This window comes from Mercenaria mercenaria, chromosome 16 (assembly GCF_021730395.1).
Source record: "Mercenaria mercenaria strain notata chromosome 16, MADL_Memer_1, whole genome shotgun sequence".
NCBI lineage: Eukaryota > Metazoa > Mollusca > Bivalvia > Venerida > Veneridae > Mercenaria > Mercenaria mercenaria.
Genome location: NC_069376.1, coordinates 13,572,690 through 13,593,903, shown reverse-complemented (window position 1 = coordinate 13,593,903; position 21,214 = coordinate 13,572,690). Strand labels below are relative to the sequence as shown.

The 21,214-nt window shown below is 36.5% G+C and overlaps 1 protein-coding gene across 7 annotated transcripts in view; it reads right to left on the bottom strand.

The window, feature by feature from the left end:
* Positions 1 to 21,214, bottom strand: part of LOC123540438 (rho GTPase-activating protein 18-like) — a 104,685-nt gene that overhangs the window by 62,217 nt on the left and 21,254 nt on the right. For 3 of the 7 annotated variants that reach the window (XM_053526127.1, XM_053526126.1, XM_053526125.1), the window contains exons 4-6: positions 13,806 to 14,035; positions 8,047 to 8,127; positions 4,360 to 5,019 (exon numbers count right to left, since the gene is read on the bottom strand). In XM_053526127.1, the coding sequence (XP_053382102.1) occupies positions 4,360 to 5,019; positions 8,047 to 8,127; positions 13,806 to 14,035 (971 nt within the window). The remainder of the gene's footprint in view (positions 1 to 4,359; positions 5,020 to 8,046; positions 8,128 to 13,805; positions 14,036 to 21,214) is intronic. The other 4 variants (XM_053526128.1, XM_053526129.1, XM_053526130.1 and 1 more) reach the window with 2 other exon arrangements.

Genomic DNA, 21,214 nt, shown 5'->3' with positions numbered 1-21,214 from the left:
TATATAACACTAAGGGTGGAGGATAGACTGACTCTAAGTTCCAGTTTGTTCCTAAAATGTTATTTACTGAGGAAGTTGCTTCAGCAGGTACTTTCTAAATTGACACGATTAAAAAATGTTCTAACTAGAAGGACTCAGGTGCTTTTGTCATAAAAACATTTGTCTTCCCCTCTGCATATATACCTTTACCTCTGGCAGCCATTTTGTGCAGTGATGCGGAATGTGTCTGTGAAAAATGCACAACTATAGGCTTGTTACTGATCACTCCTGTGAAGTTTGGACAAAATCTGTCCAGCAATTTGACCTGTGGAAGTCGAACAAGATTTTTTCTATTTTTAGCTCTGGTGGCCATTTTGTGCAGCAAAGCCAAACATGCCAGCGATATGCTCAACTAGGGTTGGTACTTATCACTCCTGTGAAGTTTTGTTGAAATCCAGCATTGCAGTTTGACATGTGAAACAGGATCTTTTTATTTCTAGCTCTGGGGCCATTTTGTGCAGAACTTGCCAGTGATACGCACAACTTGGCCTGGTACTGATCACTCTTGCGAAGTTTCGTCGATATCCAACCTGCAGTTTGACCTGTGAAGGTCAGGCAAGCTTAATGCGAAGGGACTGATGGACAGACAGACAGTAAAGGCAAAAACAATATGGGGGCCAGACATGAATGTTTAAAGTAACCATTCAACCAAAGTGACTAAACACAGATAGGAAAACTCCTTTCCATTCAATTACATAAAATAAATACTGAGAGGTATACTGTTGCAGGGTTGAGAGGTATACTGTTGCAGTATACTGTTGCAGGGTTGAGAGGTATACTGTTGCAGGGTTGAGAGGTATACTGTTTATGAAGGGTATACTGGTCTTGAAATTAATTTTAGTATAGATGTAAATGGGTGTATTGATGCTGTTGAGGGGTACTCTGTAGCTTAGGGCTATATTGATCCCGGGGATCAAACTGATGTTGTTGATGGGTATACCTATGTTGAAAGGTATCCTGATGGAGAGGAGTAAACTGATGTTGAGGGGTGTCCTCATTCCGCACTGAGGGGTGCACTGATGGAGAGGAGTAAACTGATGTTGAGGGGTGTCCTGATTCTGCACTGAGGGGTGCACTGATGGAGAGGAGTAAACTGATGTTGAGGGGTGTCCTGATTCCGCACTGAGGGGTGCACTGATGGAGAGGAGTAAACTGATGTTGAGGGGTGTCCTGATTCCGCACTGAGGGGTGCACTGATGGAGAGGAGTAAACTGATGTTGAGGGGTGTCCTGATTCTGCACTGAGGGGTGCACTGATGGAGAGGAGTAAACTGATGTTGAGGGGTGTCCTGATTCTGCACTGAGGGGTACACTGATGGAGAGAAGTAAACTGATGTTGAGGTGTGTCCTGATTCTGCACTGAGGGGTACACTGATGGAGAGGAGTAAACTGATGTTGAGGGGTGTCCTGATTCTGCACTGAGGGGTACACTGATGGAGAGGAGTAAACTGATGTTGAGGTGTGTCCTGATTCTGCACTGAGGGGTACACTGATGGAGAGGAGTAAACTGATGTTGAGGTGTGTCCTGATTCTGCATTGAGGGGTATACGGATGCTGAGGAGTAAAATGATATTGAGGGGTGTCCTGATGCTACATTGTGGGGTATACGGATGCTGAGGTGTGTACTGATGTTGCACTAAGGGGTATACTGATGTTGACGTGTGTTCTGATTCTGAATTGAGGGGTATAATGATGGAGTGGAACTTGATGTTGAGGGGTGTCCTGATGTTGTATTGAGGGGTACACTGATAGAGAGCAGCGTTTTTTTTCACCAAAATATTCGGCGAAATTCGGCCCCATTCCCCCCTCAAAATAGTATGTTTTTTTCCCCTTTCCGACGCCTAAAATTCCCCTCCGAAAATAAAAAAAAATGCCAATCAATTAAATCATAATTCACTAGTTTATTTTATTTATTTTCATATAGAAAACAGTTCACCGTGATATCTCGCGTTTTGTTTACATCGACACCGGTTGGAGTAACTTCCCTTGATAAATCAGAATCACCGAAGCGCTTTATTATTCTGCACAACAACGCTGTTGAATGTTAGTCTGTAAATGATTTGCATTCTATTTGTTTGGCGGGGTAGTGTTGAGTTTTCCATCTTTTAATCAGTCAGGGTTTGATTTTATGCTTTGGGAAGGGACTAGTCCAACGCATACATTTTTTTTACAGTTTGTTTTTATTGTGACAGGTCAAATGTAACAGTGACTGCAAATGTCAGAATTTGACAGAAATAAAAAAAACAGCCACTCACTGACTTGCTTAGGAAGGGACCTAATGTCTGTTGTAAATTTTGGTAGTCTAATGGATGTCTTAACCTCCACATTTGAAAAATTTATTTGGTTATCTGGTAATGATATGCTACATTGTGTTATATGTCCTGTCACATGCTCTTATGGGCACTAAATTTATCAATAAACTTGAAACTATAGTTTATTTCATCACAAATGAAAATTCCCCTTTTCTTAGTTTTACGTCGTATTTTTCCCCCTCCAAAGGGCACCGACCCCCTTCCCCCAAAACTGAAAAAAATCACTGGAGAGGAGTAAACTGATGTTGAGGGGTGTTCTGCTTCTGCATTGAGGGGTATACTGATGGAGAGTAGTAAACTGATGCTAAGGGGCATCCTGATGCTATATTGAGGTGTATACTGATGGTGAAGGGTGTTCTGATGTTGCATTGAAAGGTATACTGATGATGAAGGGTGTACTGATGTTGTATTGAGGAGTATACTGATGTTGAGGTGTGTCCTGATTCTGCATTGAGGGGTGTTCTGATGCTAAATTGAGGGGTATACTGATGTTGAGGGATAAACTGATGCTGCATTGAAGAGAATACTGATGTTGAGGGGTGTCTTGATGCTACATTGAGGGTAGTTCTGATGCTGAGGTTCATACTAAGTCTTGTTGATGATGTTGAGTGGAATAGTGATGTTGAGTGGTATACTGATGTTGAGTGGTATACTGATGTTGAGGGGTATACTGATGTTAAGGGGCATACTGATTTTGAGTGGTATACTAATGCTGAGGGGCATACTGATGTTGAGTGGTATACTGATGTTGAGGGGCATACTGATGTTAAGGGGTATACTAATGTTGAGAAGTACTGATGTTGAGAGCAATATTGATGTTGAGGGGCATTCTGATGTTGAGTGGTATACTGATGTTGAGGGGCATACTGACGTTGAGGGGTATACTGATGTTGAGTGGTATACTGATGTTGAGGGGCATACTGATGCTGAGGGGCATACTGATGTTGAGTGGTATACTGATGTTGGGGGGCATACTGACGTTGAGGGGTATACTAATGTTGAGAAGTTCTGATGTTCAGAGCAATACTGATGTTGAGGGGCATACTGATGCTGAGGGGCATACTGATGTTGGGGGGCATACTGACGTTGAGTGGTATACTAATGTTGAGAAGTACTGATGTTGAGAGCAATACTGATGTTGAGGGGCGACTAGAATGAGATATTTTGTGATGTAGTGCAATGAGAGGATTAGTGATTCTTTCATTCTAACAAGCAACGCAGTTAATGGACAGTTCCAGTTTTTGTCGACATATTTCAACTAACTCCTTCCTCTATTATTATTCTATTCACACAAAGGTCAAGTGCTCACAAGCAGTATTTTTAACAAAATGCATGTGGTCCATTGTGTAAACTAGGTCAATCATATTTGACTGTCCGATTGGACGGTCGGTTTTATGTAAACATTAATGATTGACAGTTTTTGTTCCATCCATACTGTTACGTTTGGCAAAGAAAACTTACACACACACTAAAATGCAGACATCAATTAACACCTGTTTTTGCAAAGTACACTTTTTCAAGCTGTAACTGTAAAATAGTGCAAACATAAATCTGCAAAGAGCACTGAGAAAACTAAAAGTAAAACTACCCTGAACACAGGAAATCTAATCTAAACACAGCAAAACTAACTAAAACACAGCAAAACTAAACACTGAAACATTTTAGCTGACTCTGTAACCCATTATGGCTTAACACAAGTTCACAGTACATGCATCAGAATCTAAAAATATGACCAATTAAAACATGGATGTTCCAGGGTGCATCTGAAGTTTCAAGTATGTGGAAAGAATTAAGTGTAGTAGTACTAGATTTTCAATATAAGACATTTCCAAGAAAGCATTTATATAGACGCTGACACAGCATGTAAACTGATGTATAGAAGGTTCAAGTGTTATGTGTTACAAGATTCATGCACTAAAATTCAAAGGTCTTTAAGAATTACTAGTAGAAGACAAAAGACGTGAACAATCAAGAAAGTGAAACCACAAGTCTATGTGTGAGGGACTAACCTCTGTTACAGAATTCTGTCGTTTTCTGTAAGATACGAGAGTTGCTGTTGCCTCTCCTTCCGCTATCGGGCTCTCTACTGGGCTTGCTGTCTCTATTATGGGTGAGTAAGAACTTCCTGGGCTTCCAGCAGGAGACATGACTAGTTTTTGCCTGAACTGAACTTTCCGTGGAAAACAGGAAAAAGAGTCGACAGTATCCAAAGAATCATGGGAGCTTGAATGTTCAGGGTTCAGTATTGACTCAGAAGACTCCAGTCCAGAGTCAAGAGAGTCTAGCGTGTCACAAGATGAACTCCTTGACCTTTGAGGACTATTCAATGGACTCACAGAATCTTTACTATCTGATCTTTTGAAATAAATATAATTAACTGGGATTTCCTGACAGCCTTCATTCTCAGTGACAGAATACTGAAAACCACCTTTAGAAGAATGAGAAGATTCAACCTGTACACTGTCTGCATACTGTATGTTACTTTTTACATCTGAAATGTGACTTTTTCTAACATCAGGATTTGTAATTTTCCACTGACTTTGACCTTGAACATATTCAACACTGGTATTTTTCCACTGGCTTTGACTATGAAAATATTCTGGACTGGTATTTTTCCACTGACTTTGTGATGGGTGTGTATATTTCAACCCAAGATGATTTTTGTTCCTCTGTAAAATATATACAAGGCAAAATAGGTTTACATTGTCTACATGTGCTTCATGAAATGTAGAGCTTGCCAAAAGATTACATATCAACATACATTTTTATTACTTCTAGGATTCTACTTATCATCAAACTTTTAGTAATTGTACTTTGAATACAATTAACAGCAGTCAATAAAATATATCAAACATTAACATGAAGTTTGTCGAGATTTTTCAAGCTAGAGAGGTTAGTAGTTTTTACAATATCTAAAACTGTATTTAACAGAAAAGAAACTTCCACTGCTCACAAACTGTGACATCTTTTCCAGTTGACTGTCAGACCAATCACATTTGGCAATATCCTAGACAGAAGCTATTTTCCTTCAGACCTGATTGGTTGCTCCAGTGCACAGTTTTAAAATCAAAGAATGGCAAGGGATCATTCTAAGACCAATCTTTATGATTTATAACCTTCGAGCAAAAATATTATTCTATTTCTTTGGTTGCACAAGAAAAAATGAAATACAATCAATTGTTAAATGTGAAGGTGCACTGTCAAAGACCTGTGTGTAAAGTGCTTATAATAAACACAATGTTCCTTAATGTTTTAGAAATTTATTATATCTTTCCTGGAAGATAAAACTCAACAGTTGTCCAAGTTGAGAAATTCTGTAAAGTCAGCAGAGCATTACTGTCAAACTTGAAAATTATTTAAGAACTAAAATTAATGCAGAGTGGTAATAAGAAATATTTATTATCTAGTTCTATAAAATTTACTAAATGTGATGGTTAGATACTTAAACAAATTTGTACACTCTCAGTAAACTTACAACATTACAGTAGGGAATTCGATGAAAAGACTTTACAAGATTAGGCTTTTTAAGAACAATAATTGCATGTCATAAATCAAAGAAATTTTGGGCCTACAGATATTGCATTTTTTCTTGCAAAACTTTCAAATAAATCTTCTACAACCAGAAACTCAACAATGTTCAAAACAAGAGATGAGAAAGATTATAAAACCCCAGCACGAACACAGGATACAACAACACATCATCCTGTCTTATAGAAATAATCTTTTATACATGGGTACATAAGGTAAACCAGCACAGGATACAACAGAACCCTGTTCTATAGAAGGAACGTCTTATACATGGGTACATACGGTATAAAACCAGCACAGGATACAACAGAACCCTGTTCTATAGAAGGAACGTCTTATACATGGGTACATACGGTATAAAACCAGCACAGGATGCAACAGAACCCTGTTCTATAGAAGGAACGTCTTATACATGGGTAAATACGGTATAAAACCAGCACAGGATGCAACAGAACCCTGTTCTATAGAAGGAACGTCTTCTACATGGGTAAATACGGTATAAAACCAGCACAGGATGCAACAGAACCCTGTTCTATAGAAGGAACGTCTTATACATGGGTACATACGGTATAAAACCAGCACAGGATACAACAGAACCCTGTTCTATAGAAGGAACGTCTTATACATGGGTACATACGGTATAAAACCAGCACAGGATACAACAGAACCCTGTTTCATAGAAGGAATGCCTTAATTATACATGAGTAAATGTGGTATAAGCACACAAGACAACTTTTTCGGAATACTTTAAGTACAAATGGCATTCTTTTTCAAAGGGTGACAACTTTTTCCGATTATTTTAAGTAATCGTCGAGAAAAAGTTGTTTCCCTTTGAAAATGAATGCCATTTGTAAAGAAATAAAGATAAACAATTGCTGAAAACTGTATTCCACCTTGTTATGTGAAATTTCACCACTCGCACGCTATTGCAAATGCATCAAAATGAACATGTGTAACAGTTCTTTGAAAATGGTGTTTTTAAAGGCGTTTGACTGTCCGGAAGTGGAGCCCCTATAGGCAGTCATTTTCTGGAATTCAATGTTTATATCAGTATACTGACACTTGTTTCGTAAAGTAATATACATCTTTTACATGCTGTTCAATTTTCATGTCAAACAAATCTTTCTTTCTATGATTTGGTGTTGTTTGATTTTAGTTTCTCAAGGCCTACTTCGTAACCTTAAGTGATAACAAAGATATTGGGAAAATGCACCAAGTAAATAGAGGTTTTTATTCATGAGATATTGGTGCAAGAGTGATGGCCGTAGTGTCAAATGATGTGAATCAAATCCATTTGGTAAAAAGAGATAATAGAGATTAACTTTAACTTGTAACGTTATGCAAAAAGTGGTCATAATTCATGAAATATTGGTGCCAGAGTTATGACGCTTGAGTCAAATGATGTAGGTGATGATGAGGAATAACTGGTTTAAAGTAAATCCAACTAGTTTTTACAGAGATAAAGAGAAAAAGAACAAGAACTGTACGAAAGACAGCGCGCTCGACTTTTCTCAGTGCTTGACTCTGAATTAGAGCTTTGCCAGTAAAACAAATCCAAGTTAAAAAGGGGCATAATTCTGTCAAAATTCAAATCAGAATTATGGGAACTGTGTCTCCTGGTGTAGACTTTGATAGTAAATAACTATTTTGAGTTTCAAGTAAAAAGCTTTAATAGTAACAGAGATATTTGACTGTATTAAAAATTTTAACAAAAATTTCAAAGTTAAAAAGGGGCATAATTCTGTCAAAATTCAAATCAGAGTTATGGGAATTGTTTCTTCTGGTGTAGACTGTGAGAGTAAATAACCATCTTAAGTTTCAAGTTAATACCTTTGAAAGTAACAGACATATTTGACTTTACCCAAAACTTTAACCATTGGCGACACCAACGCCAGGGCGAGTACAATACCCGGTAGCTCTACATTTTCTTCGAAAAGTTGAGCTAAAAAGTGCATCATAACTTTTATCCAAGGTGTGGACGCTGATGGACACTGACACTGACGCAAGGTGGAGTAGGATAGCTCTCCATATGCTTTGTATAGTCGAGCTAAAGATGGATTATATATATAACTCATGCAAACTCTGATAAGTATTATAATACATGTAAGTATATAGAACTGAAGAATTAGTCTATATATAGAGTTAGTTGTGCATGCGTGCTTGCCAACCTGTCTGGTCCACAGACTGCTGTCCCCATTATAGGAGCCAAGTTTCATACCCCTAGGAAGGGTTGCGGGCCTCTTAGCCAGCTGAAATGGTTGTTTTCATGAAGTGTTATTCTCATGCAGTACTTTGGATTAGCTTAATATACTGTAAAATCATTAATATTCGTGGGGACTAATTTTCGTTGATTTTGTGTTTGAGTCAATCCATGAAAGTTAATCCCAACGAACAAGTACAATTCCCATTCATTTTATATTCAATAGTTAAAATCCACGATTTCATATCCCCAGGAAATTGCCATTTTGACAAGAACCACGAAATTTCATGCCCACAAAATTAAATGACTTTACAGTAGTTGATTCATAATGACAATCAGTAAATTACAAATACTCTGTCTGCAAAGTTCAGCATTTATCTAGATTTAAAGCTGAATTAGGCATAAAAAAAAAATTGTATGTTTCCAGTATCCTGACCTACCCTAAATATGTGGCCCAACCCTAAATGTTTTTATATTTTTTTCAACTTTTTAACAAAAAATTGCAAAAATGCTCTTTTTATGCTTTAAACATGCTCGGTGATGTTAAAAAGCAACTTACTAATCCTCTAAAGGCATAACCCTCTTGTTTGTATTCATTTTTTGACACAAAAACATTTTCTGAAAAGTCGATCCCTTAATTAAATGAAAAAATAAACAAACAAAAAACAACAAATTTCCTACCTACCTTCCCTAATTTTATTAAGCATGTTACCGGAAACAAAGAACTTTTTTAGGCCTGATTACGAAAAAAGAAACAGAAAATATCTGTTTGTTTCAGTGTTATAAGATTGAAATATCATTCACCAGTGAACACCAAATGCAATATTTTCAAGTTAAAACATAATTAAGAATAGAAATATCTTTCACTAGTGAACATCAGATGCAGATACCAGTATTTTCAGATGTGAAAATGTCAGATATAGAACTAGCTATAATGAGATATTTATGATGTTCATGTTTGAAAAATATTTTAATCTTACTTGTAAAACAAACCAATTTTCTTTTCACTTCATATTTTGACAAAATTTACCCACTTTATAGTTTCTTACCAGTGAAAAATATATTTGATTATATATTTCACTCTAATATTTTAATAATTTACTGAAAAACAATGTAATCAATAAGAATACGTAATCACACATAGGTTCCTGATTGTCACTATAGATGGACCACTATAATGTGACTGTTGTACAGATACAGTACATCTTTCTATACTGATAAAAATATTCTTTAGAGAAGCAGAATATTCTGAAGACAAGAAAAGAAATATTAAAATTTGATTATACATCTGGTAAAATATTAAATATGGAATAAAGCAAAGATGATTTTGTGTCTGTAGCTTTAAGGTTAGTTAATCATAAATCAACTGTCTCCTTTGAAATTCTAAACCAAAATTACAGAAGTCAGTTGATCAAACATTATCGTGCTTTAATTAATCTTATTTTTCAACCAAGCAAAGTGTTGTACTCCACAACGAACTGTCAACATCCTCACATGAAACTGAAGTGGAGAAGAATATGATTGAGCCGCACCATGATAAAACTAACACAGTGCATTTGCGACCAGCATTGATCTAGACCAGCCTGCACATTCGCACAGTCTTGTCAGGATCCATGCTGTTCACTTTCAAACCCTATTGCAATTAGAGAAACTATTAGCGAACAGCATGGATCCTGACAAGACTGCATGGATGCGCAGGCTGGTCTAGATCCATGCAGGACATGCACTAAGTTGTTTTTCTCATGGTGCAGCTCATACCTAAAGTCTGCAGGTGGCAAAACATTCTGCCTTTGTGACCAACCCTGCACAGATCATTGTCTGCACTGTTCACTTAATCACTAGTCAGTCAGAAAATTTTCAGTGAACACCCCTTTGATAAGCATGCTGTACTGCCCAAATTGAACAATGGGCCAATCCATTTTAGAAATTTAGCAGGGTAAAAGTTAGTTACAGGAGAACTTGGAGAACTTCAGTATCATCAACCTGAGCAATAAGTTCTATTATCACATGTGTGCATGGACATAAATACTGTCATATTAATTGGTGCAAATATTGAATAACTAATACACTAATGTTTCATGTGGTGGATGTGAACAGAAGTAATGAATTTAATACAGTGGAATTAATTTACATTCACAAAAAAGCTGTACAACCCAGTTATTATCAATTCCACTTTATAATAATGACACAGTTTGGTTTTTACCTGGTTTTCAGAAAGAATTGTAATACAAGAAGACTATACATCATACCATATGTTATACATGTATATCATTTCATCTTATATTATACATTCATACTATTTCATACACCAGATAGTGACTCCATTGGACACAAATGCCCCAATGTAAAATAATCTCACTAAATGACATAAACTATGACATAAACTATAGGACAACAAAGGGAAGTAACTATGAGTATTGTAGTGTTAAAAAATTTTGATTTTATTTTTAATGTAAATTTTTCTTTATAAGTTTACCATTGAGATCTTAGCGATTCCCTTAAATATATAATAATAAAGTTTAAAGCTCAGACCTAGATGATCAATGAATACCGTATTTATAAAAGTTCAGACCTAGATGAAAGATGAATACCGTATTTATAAAAGTTCAGACCTAGATGATCGATGAATACCGTATTTATAAAAGTTCAGACCTAGATGAAAGATGAATACCGTATTTATAAAAGTTCAGACCTAGATGAAAGATGAATACCGTATTTATAAAAGTTCAGACCTAGATGATCGATGAATACCGTATTTATAAAAGTTCAGACCTAGATGATCGATGAATACCATATTTATAAAAGTTCAGACCTAGATGAAAGATGAATACCGTATTTATAAAAGTTCAGACCTAGATGAAAGATGAATACCGTATTTATAAAAGTTCAGACCTAGATGATCGATGAATACCGTATTTATAAAAGTTCAGACCTAGATGAAAGATGAATACCGTATTTATAAAAGTTCAGACCTAGATGAAAGATGAATACCGTATTTATAAAAGTTCAGACCTAGATGATCGATGAATACCGTATTTATAAAAGTTCAGACCTAGATGATCGATGAATACCGTATTTATAAAAGCTCAGACCTAGATGAAAGATGAATACCGTATTTATAAAAGCTCAGACCTAGATGATCGATGAATACCGTATTTATAAAAGCTCAGACCTAGATGAATACCGTATTTATAAAAGTTCAGACCTAGATGATCGATGAATACCGTATTTATAAAAGTTCAGACCTAGATGATCGATGAATACCGTATTTATAAAAGTTCAGACCTAGATGAAAGATGAATACCGTATTTATAAAGCTCAGACCTAGATGATCGATGAATACCGTATTTATAAAAGCTCAGACCTAGATGATCGATGAATACCGTATTTATAAAAGTTCAGACCTAGATGATCGATGAATACCGTATTTATAAAAGCTCAGACCTAGATGATCGATGAATACCGTATTTATAAAAGCTCAGACCTAGATGATCGATGAATACCGTATTTATAAAAGTTCAGACCTAGATGATCGATGAATACCGTATTTATAAAAGTTCAGACCTAGATGAAAGATGAATACCGTATTTATAAAAGTTCAGACCTAGATGATCGATGAATACCGTATTTATAAAAGCTCAGACCTAGATGATCGATGAATACCGTATTCATAAAAGTTCAAGCTTAAGATTTTTTAATGCTAAATTTTCATTTTGCCTTTTTTATAGATTTTTTTATGAAATTCTGCTTAAATATCATTTCCATGATCAACAAAATTGTTTAATTACCTGGTTTTATTGGTGGAGGAAGACCAAAACTCATAAGTTGATAACAATGAATACGGATACTGGCCGACACAAACAGAAGGGAAATAACAATGAATATGGAAACTGGCCCTCACAAACGGAAGGGAAACAAGCAAATTCGATGAATTGGTATCCCCCGCCGAAAGGGTTTGTGGTGAGGAATGGCAAAAAGATATATCCGGCAAAAAGTTAAGGATGTTAATAAGAAGCAAATAATTTCATTAGTCAAAATCAATTTAACAGAAAACAAATGTTTAATTAAAGAGTACATAATAAATGTATGATACTTTGATCCTGACTAAAGAATTTATTTTGAATGAGATATGCTTACTGTAATAAGGTTAGCTTTTAAAATTAAATGCAGTTAATTGAAATGTGAGCTTGAAGTTTAACTGGAATGAAATATTGTCTTTGAGTGGTTTGGCACCAGGTGTTGCTGTTTTACAAGTACATGTACATTTGAACTTAAAAGATCGGATGTCCTTAAGAGAACACAGGTAAGATATCTTGAACATGGCTGAGGGCAAGGTTTGTGCAGTCACAACTTAACATGTTGAAGGTTTGAACATTTAAAAAAAAAAAAAGGAATGGAAATATATATTTTTTTAGGGGGTGGGGGTGCAGGGGAACGGGAGAGGAAACAAAATTTCACATGTTGATTATAAATATTGATTGAAAATTAAAAATAAAGGCAAGTGGGTGACCAGGTGTGGGTGCGCAACTTCACATGTTTATAATAAATGTTCACAGAAAAGAATGAAAGAAATTTAATGAAATTCTGCCAAATGGTAAGTTTGTTATGTACAAATATGTTGATTTTTAGACAATTAAAGGGCAATAACTCTGAAGTTACAAAAAGAAATCCGTCCAAAATTGTGTGTGCACAACCACATTATAGTGCTCTAAATTCTGTTAAAGTTTCATAGTTCTAGGTCAAATATATCAAAAGTTATGATGCAGAAATTGGCATATCTATAGATCTATAGTACCCTAAACTTCTAAGGGCCATAACTCTGGTGTTACTTGGGCAATCTGTCTGAAACTTGATGGGCCCCATAACCTCATAGTGGTGAATATGTATATGAAGTTTGTTTGAAAAAAATCTAAAGTAAAGAATGAATTTTTTTTTTTTTTTTTTTTGGGGGGGGGGGGTGTCGGGGGGATAGGGGGGGAGGTGTGTGATCAAGGTAAGGGGATGACCAGGTGTGGGTACACAACTTCACATGTTTACAATAAATGTTCATGGAAAAGAATGAAAGAAATTTAATGAAATTCTACCAAATGGTAAGTTTGTTATGTACAAATATGTGGATTTTTATACAATTAAAGGGCAATAACTCTTAATTTACAAATAAATCCAAATGAAATTGTGTGTACACAACCACATTATGGTGATCTAAATTCTGTTTAAGTTTCATAGTTCTAGGTCAAATATATCAAAAGTTATGATGCAGAAATTGCCATATTTATAGTACCCTATATAGTTAACACTAGAAACTTCTAAGGGCCATAACTCTGGTGTTACTTGGGCAATCTGACTGAAACTTGACGGGCCACAAGAACTCATTGTGGTGAACATGTATATGAAGTTTTAAATAAATATTCCCAACCATTTCCTAGATATGGCTCCGGACGGAAAAACGGAAGGACGGAAAGACAGACGGAAGGACGGACGGACGGACAACGCCAAAACTATATCCCTCCGACTTTCGTCGGGGGATAATAACAAAGAATATGGAAACTGGCCCTCACAAACAAAAGGGAAATAACAATGAATATGGATACTGGCCCTCACAAACAGAAGGGAAATAAACTTTTATGCTGAAGTTACCTTACAACAAGTAGGCCCGGACACTACCGGTAATCTTTATCATATCAAATATTTTAGAATTATTGTAATGATTGTTGACTCAACATTTACCTGACGGGTACCCGTATCTTCATCCTCTAACGGCTGACTATGAATTACTATTTTCCCAGATGCTGGTTGTTCCGGGAAAATATTCCGTACATCTATTTTTGTGGAGTATTTTTGCTTCTTCCTCAGTGTAGCGTTGAGAGTGTCAACACGTCTTTTTACAACTGCCGCATGGTTGCTAGGCATTGATTCTGTAAACTTGTTGATTTCATCATCTGTAAACTCCGTACCAGCTAGTAATGAAGAGAACAAAAATTTCAAATAGTTGAGCTAAAAATTAATCTACTTAGAACAAAGTCAATAGATTTGCGGTTATCTAACATATTATAAAGTATCTATTTATCAATATTAACATTAATTTTGTCCTTTTCTTTTTAACTGAAACTTTTGCTGTTCATTACATATGAACAGCAAAGGGAAAGGCACGTAAGTTAGGTCATCGCTGCTTAGTGATAACTGACCGCTGTTTTGACGACGTCCGTGTATAGTCAGGGACAGGGCTCCGGAAATTTTGATAACTCAATTGGTCCAAAACGAAAATCCTGACATCGGCGCTACCCCACCCATCGCATTCCCAATATTACATATTTTGTAAAACGTGATAGAGTAAAGAAATAAGCATGTCGATGTCATGCATTAAAACTGAGTTACCGGTCAACGCGTGTTTCCATACAATGAAGACAGTTATTCAGTGTTATGTGTGATCGTTACTTTGTTTAAATTTCGATGTTTTTCCGAGAAAATACTTGTAAGCATAAAATTACCGAGGCATTGACACCGTGTGCGTAACTAGTCTAAAAGCCAATGCACGTGACCGGTACCATATACACGGCAGATACTTTGTGATGTTTCCTCATTCTTTGACGGAATTCTATAAAATACAATGCGTCAAAGTGAATTACACAACACATTATTCTCTGCTAAACAGTCTCAGTATTTTAAGAATACTCTGCCGCGGACCGAATGTGTACGTTATATGAACGCTGAGATCGAATTTCCGGCATGTATAGTACCAAAAGGTCACGCGTGTTGGCCATGGATATTTCATTTCACTTATGTTGTACTTCAATAAGCAACTACATTTTATAAAGTTATATGTTCTCTTCTGATGTAAACAAAATTTCATTTTGAAACGTTTTTTAAAAGACCGATTTGATAAACTCCGCCACTCCGGTTTTCTTTATCATTAGTGTTTGCCAGTCCATTTTTTTTTCTTTTTCTTTTTTGCACAGTCAGGTTGCAAAGACGATTTTCTGCACTTGTTTCAACTGTAGCCCCAACAAATGAATCTTGTAATTTGTTCAAATCAAGTAATTATAAAAAATATTTTGATCGGTTTTCTGTGTGATGTCTCATTAAATCAAAGACCTATAATGTACAATTATAGCTCTTTGATTAAATGCAGTGACCATTTGTTTTTTACCGTGATCAAACATAGCCTTTTGAAATAAACCATCCGTCGGATTCTAAATAAAAGAAGTGGATCCCCGTCGAAATGATTTGGATCCAGTCAGACATATTTGGAAACCAGTCAAAAATGTTTAATACATTGAAGTCGGCTGTCTGCAAACATTAAAGGATGTGCCGCGCGAGCACTGATTGCGTCACGTGCTAATTACGGACCGATTATCAAAGTGACAATCAGACCGTTTGACACGTTTATTGATTATCTGAGGGTGCGACCAACAATTTCCTGCTTGGCAGTAGATGGTGTATTGAGATATTATATCAGACCGAAATTTATACTTTTCTCCATTTTTACGGGACCGATTTTTTTCGTTTTTTCACTTCATGAATCGGTCTGAAAAGTCAAAAATCAGTCCAAAACCGATAAACCGGCAAATTTCCGAAGCCCTGGTCAGGGAGAACGTTCCTTAGATGACGTCGCAGTTGTTCCGTCCACCAAACAGAATGGCCCGGAAACCGATTTTAATGCTACAAGTTATATGCAATTTCATAATATCATATAGATTACAAATGGAAATATAAGAAATGAAACTATTTTTTCGGTACTCATGCGAAATGAATGACAGAATAGGAAAGGCAAATAAAACATGAATCGCTAGTGTGATTCATGCATTTACCGAATCTATTCTGTCGTTCATTTCGCATGAACACCGAAAAAATCATTTCATTTCTTTACCTGAAGACAGACAGACTGATGGACAACATGAAGTCTACATCTTCAGCTGGTGACAGAATCAGACTGCATGTCAAACAAGAGGGCCATGATGGCCCTATATCGCCCACCTGTTATCACTGCACTTGAGGACAAGAAGGTCCTCAGAAAAAATATCTAAGTCCAAAGGACAGGAACAACAAAGCGAAGAAATTTAACCAAAAAGAAATAAAAATTCTAACAAGGTATAGATATGTCAAAATACACCTAAAAATTGGAGGTACCATCCATGTTGTACCACAGAAAAGTGGTCTCGGTTTTTCCCTATGGCCAATAATAAAAAATTTACTAAAAATAAGCTATTTATAGTAATGTAAAAGGGAAGTAATTAAAAAAAAAAACAAGAGATCACAGAGTGATCTTGGCGCCCACCAATGTGCCATTTTTGAGTGTTCCAAATTTCAAGACTTATTGACTAGCTCAAGGTCAAATTTCATTTCCGTACACAACACAAATCTATCCATGTGGTCCAAATTTGAAGCCTGTACCTTCAAAAATGTGAAAGTAGGTCACTAGGTCAATGTCAAGGTCAAAGTTTGTTTCGGTACACAAAACTATGCATGTGGTCCTAAATTTGAAGCCTGTAGCTACAGAAATGTGAAAGTAGGTCACTAGGTCTATCTTAAGGTCAAAGTTAATTTCGGTACACAAAACTATGCAAGTGGTCCAAATTTGAAGGCTGTAGCTTGAGAAATGTAAAAGTAGGTCACTAGGTCAAAATCCAGGTCAAATTTTACTTCGGAATACAAAACTATGCATGTGGTCCAAATTTGAAGCCTGTACCTTCAAACATGTGAAAGTAGGTCACTAGGTCAATGTAAAGGTCAAAGTTTGTTTCGGTACACAAAACTATGCATGTGGTCCAAATTTGAAGGCTGTAGCTTGAGAAATGTAAAAGTAGGTCACTAGGTCAAAATCAAGGTCAAATTTTATTTCGGAATACAAAACTATGCATGTGGTCCAAATTTGAAGCCTGTACCTTAAAAATGTGAAAGTAGGTCACTAGGTCAATGTAAAGGTCAAAGGTCATTTCAGTACACAAAACTATGCAAGTGGTCCAAATTTGAAGGCTGTAGCTTGAGAAATGTAAAAGTAGGTCACTAGGTCAAAATCAAGGTCAAATTTTATTTCAGAATACAAAACTATGCATGTGGTCCAAATTTGAAGCCTGTACCTTCAAAAATGTGAAAGTAGGTCACTAGGTCAATGTCAAGGTCGAAGTTTTTTTCGGTACACAAAACTATGCATGTAGTCCAAATTTGAAGGCTGTAGCTTGAGAAATGTGAAAGTAGGTCACTAGGTCAAAATCAATGTCAAATTTCATTTTGAAACACGAAACTATGCATATGGTCCAAATTTGATGCCTGTACCTTCAAAAATGTGAAAGTAGGTCACTAGGTCAAAATAAAGGTCAAAGTTTTTTCCAGTGCACAAAATTATGCATGTGGTCCAAATTTGAAGGCTGTAGCTACAGAAATGTGAAAGTAGGTCACTAGGTCAAAATCAAGGTCAACTCATGTTAAGGTTCATCTTGCCACTCAAAAATATACATGTGGTCCAAGTTTGAATGTTGTAGTTACTGACAAGAACATTTTAAAAGCTTTTCCCTATATAAGTCTATATGAACCATGTGACCCCCGGGGCGGGGCCATATTTAACCCTAGGAGGATAATTTGAACATACTTGGTAGAGAACCACTAGATGATGCTACATTACAAGTATCAAAGCCCTAGGCTTTGTGGTTTGGACAAGAAGATTTTCAAAGTTTTTCCCTATATAAGTCTATGTAAACCATATGACCCCCAGGGCGGGGCCATATTTGACCCTAGGGGTATAATTTGAACAATCTTAGTTAAAGACCACTAGATGATGTCACATACAAAATATCAAAGCCCTAGGCCCTGTGGTTTTGGACAAGAGGTTATTCAAAGTTTTTCCCTATATAAGTCTATATAAACCATGTGACCCCCAGGGCGGGGCCATATTTGACCCCAGAGAAATAATTTGAATCATCTTGGTAGAGGACCACTAGATGATGCTTCATACCAAATATCAAAGCCCTAGGCTCTGTGATTTTGGACAAGAAGGTTTTCAAAGTTTTTCCCTATATAAATCTATATAAATTATAGAAATAAACAAAGGGCCATAACTCACTCATAAATTGTTGAACCAGTCTGATTTTCAGGGGGACACAACTAGGGTACCAATACATCATTCTGACAAAGTTTGGTCAAAATCCCCCCAGTAGTTTCTGAGGAGATGCGATAACGAGAAATTGTTAACGGACGGACGGACGGACTGACGGACGGAATGACGGACCGACGGACCACGGACGCAGAGTGATTTTAATAGCCCACCATCTGATGATGGTGGGCTAAAAATACTGTAAGTGAACAAAAGAAGAATCTGCCAAATAAATCTGTTGACATAAATGAAATTTCAGATCAGTATCTTCATTAGTTATGGAGATATACCCATTTTAATTTGAAACAAGAGCTCGTCGAACACGAAATGCCCCCCTTGATGCATTCAGTAATTGCACAAGGAACAGAAATTATATGCTCACTGTAATCAAAAGTTCTACCCTTCTGGTTTAAACTGACCTTGATCTTTACCCTATTAACCTAACAAGAGATTACAGAGTGATCCTAGCGACATCCAATGAGCCATTTTTGAATGTTCAATATTTCAAGACTTGCTCAAGGTCAAAATCAAAGTCAAATTTCATTTCAGAACAAAAAACAATGTGTATGTGGTCCAAATTTGAAAGCTGTGGCTTGAGAAATGTGAAAGCAGGTCACTAGATCAATTTCAAGGTCAAAGTTCATTTCGGTAGACAGAACTATGCATGTGCTTCAAATTTGGAGGCTGTAGCTTGAGAAATGTGAAAGTAGGTAATAGGTAACAAGAGGACCATGATGGTCCTGAATCGCTCACCTCTTCCCACATGACCCAGTTTTGAGTATGACGTCGTTTTTTCTATTATTTGACATAGTGACCTAGTTTTTGAGCTCATGTGACCCAGTTTTGAACTTGACCTAGATATTATCAAGATAAAAATTCTGACCAATTTTCATGAAGATCCATTGAAAAATATGGTCTCTAGAGAGGTCACAAGGTTTTTCTATTATTTGAATTATTGACCTAGTTTTCGAAGGTACGTGACCCTGTTTTGAACTTTAACTAGATATCATCAAGGTGAACATTCTCACTAATTTTCATGAAGATCTCATGAAAAATATGGCCTCTAGAGAGGTCACAAGGTTTTTCTATTTTTATACCTACTGGCCTAGTTTTTGACTGCATGTGACCCAGTTTCGAAAATGATCTAGATATCATCAAGGTGAACATGATTCAGATCAATTTTCATGAAGATCCATTGAAAAATATGGCCTCTAGAGAGGCCAAAAGATTTTAATAATTTTAGACCTACTGACCTAGTTTTTGACCGCAGTTGACCCAGTTTCAAACTTGACCTAGATATCATCAAGATGAACATTCAGACCAACTTTCATACAGATCCCATGAAAAGTATGGCCTCTAGAGAGGTCACAAGGTTTTTTTATTATTTGACCTACTGACCTAGTTTCTTAAGGCACGTGACCCAGTTTCAAACTTGACCTAGATATCATCAAGGTGAACATTCTGACCAATTTTTATGGAGATCCATTCACAAGTATGGCCTCTAGAGAGGTCACAAGGTTTTTCTATTTTTAGACCTACTGACCTAGTTTTTGACCGCACATGACCCTGTTTCGAACTTGACCTAGATATCATCAAGATGAACATTCAGACCAATTGTTATACAGATCCCATGAAAAATATGGCCTTTAGAGATGTCACAAGGTTTTTCTATTATTTGACCTACTGACCTAGTTTTTGAGGGCACGTGACCCAGTTTCAAACTTGACCTAGATATTATTAAGATGAACATTCAGACCAACTTTCATACAGATCCCATGAAAAATATGGCCTCTAGAGAGGTCACAAGGTTTTTCTATTATTTGACCTACTGACCTAGTTTTTGAAGGCACGTGACCCAATTTCGAACTTGATCTAGATATCAGCAAGGTGAACATTCTGACCAATTTTCATGAAGATCTCATGAAAGATATGGCCTTTAGAGAGGTCACAAGGTTTTCCTATTTTTATACCTACTGACCTAGTTTTTGACCGCACGTAACCCAATTTCGAACTTGACCTAGATATTATCAAGATGATAATTCTGACCAACTTTCATACAGATCCCATGAAAAATATGGCCTTTAGAGATGTCACAAGGTTTTTCTATTATTTGACCTACTGACCTAGTTTTTGATGGCACGTGACCCAGTTTCGAACTTCACCTAGATATCATCAAGGTGAACATTCTGACCAATTTTCATGAAATCATGTAATATACGGCCTCTAGAGAGGTCACAAGGTTTTTCTATTTTTAGACCTACTGACATAGTTTTTGACCGCACATGACCCAGTTTCGAACTTGACCTAGAAATCATCAAGATGAACATTCAGACCAACTTTCATACAGATCCCATGAAAAATATGGCCTTTAGAGAGGTCACAAGGTTTTTCTATTATTTGACCTACTGACCTAGTTTTTGATGGCACGTGACCCAGTTTTGAACTTGACCTAGATATCATCAAGATGAACATTCTGACCAATTTTCATGAAGATCTTGTGAAATATATGGCCTCTAGAGAGGTCACAAGGTTTTTCTATTTTTAGACCTACTGACCTAGTTTTTGAAGGCACGTGACCCAGTTTCGAACTTGACCTAGATATCATCAAGATGAACTTACTGACTAATTTTCATAAAGATCCCATGAAAAATGTGACCTCCAGAGTGGTCACAAGCAAAAGTTTACAGATGCACGCACGGACGGACAGACGAGGGACACCGCGCGATCACAAAAGCTCACCGTGTCACTTTGTGACAGGTGAGCTAAAAATTAATGTCAAATTTAAATTCAGAACACAAAAATATGCATTTGGTCCAAAGTTGAAGCCTGTAGCTTCAGAACTGTGAAAGTAGGTCACTAGGTCAATCTCAAGATCAAAGTCCATTTCGGTACACAAAACTATACATGTGGTTCAAATTTGAAGGCTGTAGCTTGAGAAATATGAAAGTAGGTCACTAGGTCAAAATGAAGGTCAAATTTTTTTTCGGAACATAAAACTATGCAAGTGGTCCAAATTTGAAGCCTGTACCTTCAGAAATGTGAAAGTAGG